This window comes from Cheilinus undulatus, linkage group 19, assembly GCF_018320785.1.
Source record: "Cheilinus undulatus linkage group 19, ASM1832078v1, whole genome shotgun sequence".
NCBI lineage: Eukaryota > Metazoa > Chordata > Actinopteri > Labriformes > Labridae > Cheilinus > Cheilinus undulatus.
The window spans coordinates 8,275,980-8,286,398 of record NC_054883.1 but is presented as its reverse complement, the minus strand read 5'-3'; the positions used below and the strand labels follow the sequence as shown (position 1 = coordinate 8,286,398).

Here is a 10,419-nt window from a genome sequence, read left to right as displayed (position 1 = left end):
CTCCAAACTCATAATACACAACATTACCCATGTGAAGCGGTCATTAAGAGACTGGTCTGAGGGACAAAGCCGTGCAGGTGCAGGTCATACTAACACTTTAGTCAGTCCGTGTATTGCAGATGTAAGTTCGCCGCTGTCACAGTAATGGCATCTATTGTCTGTGTAATGTGTCAGAGGCAGATATTCATTGAAACCATAGAGAGGAAGCAGGCACCTGTAATGGCGACCTATTACAGTAAAGCGGGACCACACGCCTGAAGAGTTTCATTAATGGTGAATACACAACACCCAAATAACATTTTGTGCAGTTTCCTCCGTTTTTGTTGCTATTGTTCATAATTTATAGAAAGTATTAACCTGTGAACATCACTGAGATTTTGTTGCAGGTATTTATTTTGGCCTCGCTGGCATCCATACTTATTTATTTGTCCCAGTCCTATTATCCTACCACCTCTATAGGCAAAATACCCAGCTTTATAAAAAGGCTGTTATAAAGGCTGAGGGTGATGGCCTCCCTGATATTTAGAATTCAAAACGTAAATCTCTTTTTCTTTTTTTCAGTTTATTAATGAATGTTAGGATAAAAGAAACTCTTTCTGCAGTGTGCTTAATCACTTGGTCTGACACCTCTGAACACTTTGAAGTATTACACTTTTAGAAAATCATGTTGGCAGCTCTTTTAGGTCTTAAAAAAACAGCATTACTTTCAGGATAACCGGCATGAAAATCCCAATAGGAGCTTTAACTATTCCAGTGATTTATTTCTATGTAAGCCTGATTTACCAGCAAACTTATCTGTATTTAAATGCAACTCGGGCTTTTTTTTTACAGCAGGTCCTAATTATGATAAAATATTTAGCTGTTTTTTATCATTAATTATCTAGTTTTGAGTTTAATTAGCTATCTCGTGATGGAAACACTGAAAACACTCCGAAATGACGCTGAAAGCTGACAAATGGATCCACCCTGTGCAAGTTTCTATGAGTCTGAATCTCTGCTGCAGTTTTGATTGATTTCAATACACTTTGGTGCTGTCTTTACGTTAAAGCTTGGTCCAGTGTTGGCTTGTTTGGGTCAGTTTTTGGTGTCCCTCATCTTTTTACTCAAAATTAAATCATATAAAGCCTATATGATCCTTTTTTAGACGTCTTAGAGCAGAGCTCATCATGCGCCTTTGTGCACACTATCAGTTTTGTGCGTCGAGCAAATATTTGCGCGCAGTAATCGTGCCATAAACGCGCCTTGATCATGTTTGTTTCACTCGTGTAAAATGTACTTTGATAGAGACAGTGGATGGCCGATAAGAGCCGAGAGCCACAATGTAATTATCAACCAGGCCTGCCTGCTGAAAACTTTGATGTTGTCCTGTCAATAGCCTTCCTGCCTTTCAGGACCTATTGATTAGATTCCATCTCTCTGGGCAAGGCTGTAATTTGATTTTCTTCGTTTTTGTGGGGGAATTAAAACTGAAACTTAGGTTTTAGTCTCTTAAATTTCCACAGAACAAAAGGGATTGATAAAACTTTTACTTTAGTCTGGTTTCCCCGTATTTATTCCGGAGAAAAACATAATTCATAGTGTGTTTCAGTTCATAAGGCGCGAGCATTAACGGCTTAATCCATCCTTTCATTCTTTATAGACTCGTCTGATCGGTGTGTGTTTATTTACATGCAACAATTAGATCATAAATTATTCTATCAGACTTATGATTCATTCTCTCATCTGAAGTTTCGTCAAATCGTTGATTGGGGGTTCAGATGAGCCTATCACTGACCTGAGAAAAACACCTGGAATTCACACCTTAAATCCACTCCTCCTGGCCTCCTATTGGCGGAGCCCCTACATATATCCGTCACCCTGCATCATCGGGAGGATGACACCAGCCTGCAGCCGACCTTAAGCATCATCATCATCATCATCAGCACGGGCATCACTATGCGTTTCAGCCACGAGCCCGCAGCTTTCCAGCTGTGCGCAAACAGCGCCATGTTCGACAGCGAAGACTGCGGCTCCGCAGACAGGGAGCAGATGACGGAGGTGGGATCCCCGTGTTCAGGGCCCTCCAGCCCGCAGTCCGTCAACTCGGACTCCAGCTGCACGAGCCCAGAGGTGAAGTCCACAGCAGGGCAGGAAAGAGTCAGGAGGCCTCTGAATGCCTTCATCATCTGGACCAAAGAGGAGCGCAGGAGACTGGCACACCTGAACCCAGACCTGGAGAACACTGATCTGAGCAAAATACTTGGTAAGAGCTCGACTGACAGCCTGAAAAAGATTGTTTGCTCTTTATCTGCTCCATAAGAAGTTCATTAAGTTTCAAGAGTTTATTTACTGGCAATACTCATTTAAAGCTACTGTCTGTATTTGTTTTGGATGGTTATAAAATTGATTCAAATGAATATTAGTTTTTGAATAAATGGTAATGCCTGAAAGCGCTACCTTGGGTTGGGTGTCAGACAAAGTAATCAGCATTTATTTCAGTTTCCAAGTGTGTTTTGATGCTTTCATGTTGATAAAGAACCCAGTAAAGCTAAAACAGGCAGCCTCTTTGTACATAGGGGGCGCCAAAATCATCACAGCTCATAAAATCCTCAAAGGAGCTTTAATGTTTTACAAAAACTGTGACTGTGGGTTTTTATTTGCTGCCAGAGACCAGTAGTGTTGATCCAACAGCTGCACAGATCTTTAACCATTCCATGTTCCTGCAGGAAAGACCTGGAAGGCCATGTCTCTGGCTGAGAAGCGTCCTTACATGCAGGAAGCCGAGCGCCTCAGAGTCCAGCACACCATTGACTACCCAAACTACAAGTACCGGCCCCGCAGGAGGAAGCAGCTGAAGAAGAACTCCAATAACAAACCCTCTGGTGCAGAATCCTCTACCTCATTGCCTTCGCTCTGCACCTCAGGGTACACAGTACCCTACAACCTCTCCTACCTGCTCCAGAACCAGCAGCAGCCCTACCCCAGCTCACCTGTTTTCCCTACCACCCCAGCTAGCTACACAAACAGTCCAGTCTTTCCTGACCACGCAGCTGTAGACGCTTTCCAAAATAACGCTGAAGTGTACCCACATGCGTACCCTGTGGAACCCCAGGGGTATTTCAGCTGCCAGCCCGGGTACATGCAGCACGGTTTCTCCGCTCCTGCAGCTCCACATGTGGATCAAGGGGACTCCAGGGGGTACGGGGGTTTTCTGTGCTCGTCCGGACCCTCCCTGGAGTTTTACCTGGAGCAGGTTCAGCTCGACATGCTGTACGATCTGGACCGCAGTGAGTTTGAACAGTACCTCGGTCCAAGCGCTCACAGGCCAGAGTCGGTGGATCCTAGCAGCTACACACAGCAGAGCGGCTACAGAGAGGAGCGCTCACTTTGATCAATGTGCCAAAGCTGTTGTAAATATTTAAATTATCTCAGTGTTTCATTTTAAAATGACTGCTGAAAATTAATGTGCAATTTTTTTATGGACACGTTTCTAGAAGATTATTGTTTTGTCTTTAAATGCAATTATAATGTATCAATAAATAACTAATGCAATTTACAATGTTCCCTTCCTTTTGTGACAATAATTACCTTTTGCTTAATGTTAAAAACACTGAGTGTTTGATCCTAGGTGTGTGAGTGGTCACCAGCAGTGAACCCATCACACAGGTCTGCTCTTACAAGTACCTGGGGTTCATAATGACAATACGCTCAGCTGGAGGACCCATGTTGAGAGCCTGTGCTCAAGACTGCAACAGCGAATGTATTTTTACGCAGAATTAGAGTATTTAGAGTTCAGCAGAAGCTAATGGTGTTGTTTCATTCTGCTGTCCTTGAAAGCATAATCAGATATGGAATAACAGCCTGGTATGGTCATTTATCTGTTCAGTTAAAATCACAGGTAACTCGTCTAGTGCAGACTGCTATGAAAGTCATGGGTGTCAAAAAGCACCCATCTCTCCAAACACTACATGAGCAGTCTGTTAGACAGGCACAGAAAATTGTTCCTGATCCGACCCACATGCTCCACTCTGAGTTTCAGCTCTTACCCTCAGGAAGAAGATTTAGGGTCCCTCAGACCAGACTGAACCGTTACAAACTTTAATTTGAGCCCATGTCCATTAAAATTCTGAACAACAGGTGATGTAAGATGTGCCAAGAGACTGTGCAATATGCCAGTATGACACTGCTGCCGGATGTTTGCTTTTTATGTACATGTACGCCGCTTTCCACATTATTAAGCAAATGGCAGTTTTCTCTTATTTTCCCAAATATTAATGCAAATGACAGTCAGAGTATTTTTCAAGTCATCAGCTGTTAGAGCATAATTCAAATGTTTTTGAACAAACTTCATAATGATAACCTTTTTTTTTTAAATAAAAACCTCAAAAAGATCTGTTCCACATTATTATGCAAAACAGAGTTTTAAAAGATTTTATAGGTTGTAAAGAACTGAAAATGGTCGTTTGTTGACTTTGCAGCATTAGGAGGTCATATTTACTGTAATCAAGCTATTTCAATCAAAAACATCTTAACAGGCAAAGTTACATGTTAACATAGAAGACATTTGTGACGGGTTCATGCAGATAAAGGCATAATGAGGAAGGTTTCTGGCGTTACACTTGAATAGATGGTTTACAGTGAACTACAATGTAGTCTTAGGTAAAAGCTGTGACAGATGTCTGATGCTACAGATATCAGCTAAAATATGAATAGATGGATAAAAAAGATGTGTTAGTCATTCAGTTAAGATTTGAATTATTGAGGTTGCTTGTGAGAAGAGATAGAATAACAATGTCGTCATTACATTGTGCGAACATTACTAGCATTATATTATATGATTGTATATTTGAAGGTGTGTCTAACAGAAGTAGCCACTTGCTCTGAGAGGGGTCTCTGATTGATGAGTCAGCGGTCAGTTATGAGGGTCAGGATGGCACCGTATCAATTTTTCATCCCATCCTAATAACCACCATGGGGGCTCTGCTAGCCCCTCTCTGCAAACTGTTGAAACTCTGCTTTATCTCCATCGTCTCTGTCGGCTCAGAGGGGGAAGCAGGGTGGGCGCCAAGGGCATAAACTTCCCAACTTCCTGTTTCATTTTAAAACATTTCACAAAGGCTCTAAAAATATGACCCAAAATCGACATATCTCCAAACTTACCCCACTTTGGCTGCCAAATGTTTACCCATTTAGGAAAATGTTTACTTCATCGCTCTGGATTTTCTGTGTCACAGCCTCGAGGTCAAACTCTGTCCTGGCCTGATGGAAGACTGAGACCCTCGAGTTAGGACGTTTTCAGTCATGAGACTCTGAGTCCAGTGAGATGTTTAGTCATTTTAGTCAAATTAAAGTGCTTTTTTTTTTTGTTGCTGTTGTTTTTTTGTTTGTTTTTTTCAAATCAAATGCTCTATTTAAAAAAAATGTGCAAAAGTGTACAGATCGTGTGAAATTATATATTTTTTAAATGAAAAAAGTTAAAATAATTAGATCAAAAGTCAGGAATGTGGTAAAAGACTTATTTTTTTCATTTCATATTCTTAATTTTGCATCTCACAGTTATGATGCAAAGTCATGTTTTTGACTTTTTAATTCACATGTTAACTTTTTTATTTCACAATTTTGACTTTTTATCTGTTTTTTTTTTTTTTTACTTTTAAGAGCCTCAATTTAAAAATTTTTAAGTAATATTTTCACCTTTTAAATTCAGGGTTATGATTTTTTCTCATGTTTTGATCTTTTAAGCTTCTTACTTTTAATTTTATCTCATAATTTGACCTTTTAGATTCTCAGTTTTAAGTAATAGTTTGACCTTTAAAATTGAAAATTTAAACATTTTTGTCACGCTTTGACGTTTTAAACTGATAATTTGAATTCATCTCATATTTTGACTCTTAAAAATCATGTTTTGAACTCTCATATATTTGCCTTTTAAAAACATTATTTTGACTTTAAATGCAATGTTTTGAACCTTATGAGCTAATAAGTTTGAATTTTTATCTCAGAATTTGAGCCTTTAAACTTATCATTTTAACTGTTTTCAATCTCAGAATCTGTTATTATCATTGCTAAGGTTTTTTCCCCCCCCATAATTCATTGGTGGTGAAAATTAGGTTGACATTTTATGGTTAAATGTTGACCCTGCTCGGCCTTCAAGTTGGACCCAAATTCAGAATTCGGCCCCTGCTGTGATTGAGTTCTAAGATGTTAGAAGCAAAAATTAAAGTGTGAATTGCATTTAAAAAATTCTTTTCAAAGCTGTTGGTGCAGCAAGCTAGATTTACCTTTTAAAGACAGGATATGTCATCATTTTCTCCTCATAAGATCTTTTAATTTGTCTGGTAAATATTTATTATAAGCCACTAATCCTGTGATACATCTAAGTAGTAAATATATGTATCAATAATAATATTGCTTTCATTGCCAACAGCACCCCAATTCAGCTGTCCTCAACTTCATCCAACAATGGCCTCAGCAAAGAATAAGCAATAAAGCATGCACATCTTAGTGTAGGGATGTCAGACTCAATCACAGCAGGGGCTGTGTTCTGGATTAAGGTCTAACCTGAGGGCCTAACAGGGTCAACATTTAACCATAGACTGCCAACCTCATTTTCACCAGTAATAAAATATGGAAAGAAACAGCACTGATAATAAATCATTTGGATATTCAAAAAAGTAAAAATAGTAAGTTTAAAGGCTCAAATCTGAGATAAAAAATCCAATTTATTAGTTCAAAAGATCAGAACACTATTAAAAATAGAAAAATAATGTTTTTAAAGAGCAAATATATGAGGATAAGGATAAGTTTGAAAGGTCAAAATATGATATCAAATTTAAAATCATGCATATAAAAGTCAAAATACGACTTGAAATTTCAAATTGTGAGTCTGATTGGTCCAAATATTAGATTAAAAAGCCAAAAATTAGAAGTTGAAGAGTCAAAATATGAGCTAGAATTCAAAAATATGATTTAAAAAGTTAAAAGTTTGACTTAAATTAAAAATTGGGAGTGTAAAAAGTCAAAATATGATTTAAAGAATTAAAAAATATTCATTCAAAATGTCAGAATATGAGAAAAAAATGAAATTATGTTTTTAAAAGTCAAAATATGGGATTAAAAAGCCAAATTAAGGAGTTGAAAAGGTCAAAATATTACCTAAAATTTAAAATTGGGAATCTAAAAGATAAAAATGTGACATATAAAGACCAAATTCTGAGTTGAAGAGGTTAAAGTATGAAATGAAAAGTCAAGTCATAAGCTTGAGTCACAATCTTGAGATGCAAAATTTAAAATATGAAATAAAACAAATTATTCAGATTTTTATGGCTCAACAAGGATATTTTAAACAATCAAGTTGAAGTTTACATTCTTTTACTGGCGGAAATCCGCAGACCTCCTGCTGGTGGGCCAGTTATATCACAAATATGATCTGATCTTGAGAGCCAGATATAATCATTCCACAGGCCGGATTTGGACCCCGTGCCTTGAGTTTGACAACCTGTGTTATAATGCATTCCCAGTGTCAATTTGGTAATGTTGATCAAATGTACTCAGTATTACTTGCTGACTTATTTTCTTTTAGTAGACTCTAAACAATGAGCATATTTACTACACACAGATTTGAAGTTTGCAGGACATCTTGGAATCATTGCCCTGCATCTTGGGGATTCCACAGGATGAGTTTAAGTCTCATGACAGAGAAGGCAAAGCAAATTCATCACTTTCAAACAAACTTTGCCGGTGCTTCATCAGACATTGGAGGTGGTTATGAGTCTGCAGAGTGAAACACTCAGAGTCAGTGTTGGAGGTCAGATCTTTGAGCTGCTGGAAGGAAATGGATGAGCACACGAGAGGAGGGAAGGATGACCTGAGAGCAGTCGAGCTGATTAGGAAAGTCAAGAGCCGCTGCAATCCAACTGCACCTGAATCAGCGGAAGAAATCTGACGTCAGTTCAATTCCCCGGACGAAATTACAAAACACGCTGCAACGTGGAATGCAGAAATAACATGCGGTGCAAAGAGTGATAAAAACTCAAAAATATGGATTTCCTACAGTTTGAGTACTATCAGTCTTTGTTTGCCTCCTTTAAATCTCGAAGTTGTTATTCCAACATGTTGTTTTTCTCAAACTGTGGCCCCTCAGCAACAATTAATGAGCAGTCGCAGGAACTTCCTGAAGGAAAAACAAGGGGATGATATCAGTGTTTCAGGTGAAAATATCATCAACAATAAACAGTGATGGAAAAGACAGCTGGAAAAATTAGATATCGCTGCTGCATTATGAAACTCAGAGTTTGTTAAATATTTACAAAGCTGGATTTCCTGGCTGCTGGTTTATTTTATTGCACAAGAATGAATGTGGATAAGGTCAAACTTGGATTAAACCTTTGAAATAAACTGCAATGAATTTGGACTTTCAACATTTTACAGTCTAACAACCTTGAATTGAAGTAAGGGTATTTAGGCATTCTGCCTTTAACCCCTTAAAGCCTGTTGTGTCATATTTGATCCATACTTTAATGATTCCTCTATCTAATCAATATGTTCAATGAATTACTAATAAACCTTCTGAATAAAATCTGATAAATGATATTGAATGCCTTCAAGTTGGTTATCAGTTACCAAAAACAGCTAATGTATCAATTGAGATACAAAAAATATACAGTATATGTTAAATTTGATGGAAATTTTGATTTTTGGGATTTCAGTAGAAAGTGAAATAAACAATTCCATTCCAAAAAAGTGAGAATTGTGTGGCTATAATTTGTGTTTTCAGGCTTTAATGGGTTAAATTTATGAGCAACACAGTCACAAAAGCAGACAATGCACATTATTTAAATTCAACCACCAGGGGGCTCTCAATCAAAACGATAATGAAAGATGACAAGTAGAGAAGTGCGACCCGGGCGCACCCTCCTCTGATGCGTCTTGTTTTGAACTGGGGACTCTGTTCCATAAAAATGACACTCCATAAGGGTGTATTTACCAAACAGAAACCCACTGTTCTCTGTTAATGTTTCATATTATGAGGGAGAAAAGCTGTTAAAAGTGGACTTTCAGGTTTGAGCTGCAAACTACTCACAAAACATTCTGAGTTCGCTTGCAGCATAACTCAGGGGGACTTTTTAAAAGATACACTATATGGACAAAAGTATTTGGCCACATGTATTAATTATTGAACTCAGGTGTTTCAATCAGATCTGTTGCCACAGATGTTTAAATTAAGCACCTAGCCATTCAGTCTCCATTTGCAAACATTTGTGATTTAAGAGCTCAGTGACTCCAAGTGTGGTACTGGAATGGATGCCATCTTTGCAATAAGACAGTTTAGGAAATTTCACCCCTGATGGGTATTCCACATTCAGCTCTAAGTGATATTATTAGAAAGTGGAAGCGTTTAGGAGCAACAGCAACTCAGCCAACACAAAAAAAATCACAGAGCGACTGCTAATGGGTGCAGCATGCAAAAGTCGCCAACGCTCTGCTGATTCCAAAAGCTCCGACCTTCAACAGACATTAATGTAAGCACAAAAACTGTGTGGCGGGAGCCTCACGTTATCAAGTCCAATGCCAAGTGTCAGATGGGGTGGTGTAAAGCACATTGATTCTGGACTGTGGAGCAGCTGAGCAGTGGGCTGGTCTGGGTTTGACAGGGAGAATGATACCTGCCTGATTGCATGGTGCCAACTGTGAAGTTTGGTGGAGGAGGGATAAAGGTGTGGGGCTGTTTTTCACTAGAACCCCTCTCTCCAGTAAAGAGGCAATCTTTATGCTTCAGCATGCAAAGACATTCTTGACAATGCTTCCAACTCTGTGACAGCAGTTTGGGGAAGGCCCTTTTCTATTGGGTGCTGAATACTGCTGTCCATATAGGGCAGTGGTTCCCAACCTTTTTTCCTTGGGAAGATCCACCCGGCCTGTTCAATGGCCACGTCTGGCCCATGTATTTGAAACACAAGAACCCCCCCACGCACACACTAAGAAAAGCGAAGCCCCCCCAAGACCCACTTGGAAAAAGTACACATTAATTTTAATGGTTTTCATTGACAAAATCCCAACATAATAAGCCTACAGACACTGTTCTTGAAAAAAGATCTAAGTACAAACTAGCCATAACTACTATGGCTTTTTAGGACTACACTAAAAAAATAACAACATTAAAGGAGAAAAAGAGAAAAACTTAAAACTTTTTTTTTTACTTAAACAGTCTTGAATTGCGTGAACCAAAAATTTGTATTTCTATGATTATAAAAGTCAAAAAATTTTGAAAATCCACTTGGTTTGTTGTAAAAAAAAAAAAAAAAAATCTGTCTTTACAATGTTTGAATTTAGGATTTTAAAACTTAAAAATAAATTAGATTCTAATGTCAAAGTTTAAGACTTCTTAAACTTGAAAATTTCCCTTTTTTCTTGTAAATTTACACCTTGTAAACTCAGAAA

General features: G+C 38.3%; 1 protein-coding gene across 1 annotated transcript; it reads left to right on the top strand.

Moving 5' to 3' along the window:
* Positions 1-1,935: 1,935 nt before the first annotated feature.
* On the top strand, positions 1,936-3,370 carry sox32 (SRY-box transcription factor 32). The gene is made up of 2 exons (XM_041814576.1): positions 1,936-2,242; positions 2,706-3,370. Exons 1-2 carry the CDS (start codon positions 1,936-1,938, stop codon positions 3,368-3,370), a joined length of 972 nt encoding a protein of 323 aa, XP_041670510.1.
* The last annotated feature ends 7,049 nt before the right edge of the window (positions 3,371-10,419 follow it).

What these genes read in the sequence shown, in the direction of transcription:
- sox32 (XM_041814576.1), top strand. Translation starts at nt 1,936, where the DNA reads ATGCGTTTCAGCCACGAGCCCGCAGCTTTCCAGCTGTGCGCAAACAGC. An exon ending in TGATCTGAGCAAAATACTTG is followed by an intron (nt 2,243 to 2,705) that starts GTAAGAGCTCGA and finishes ATGTTCCTGCAG; the next exon opens with GAAAGACCTGGAAGGCCATG.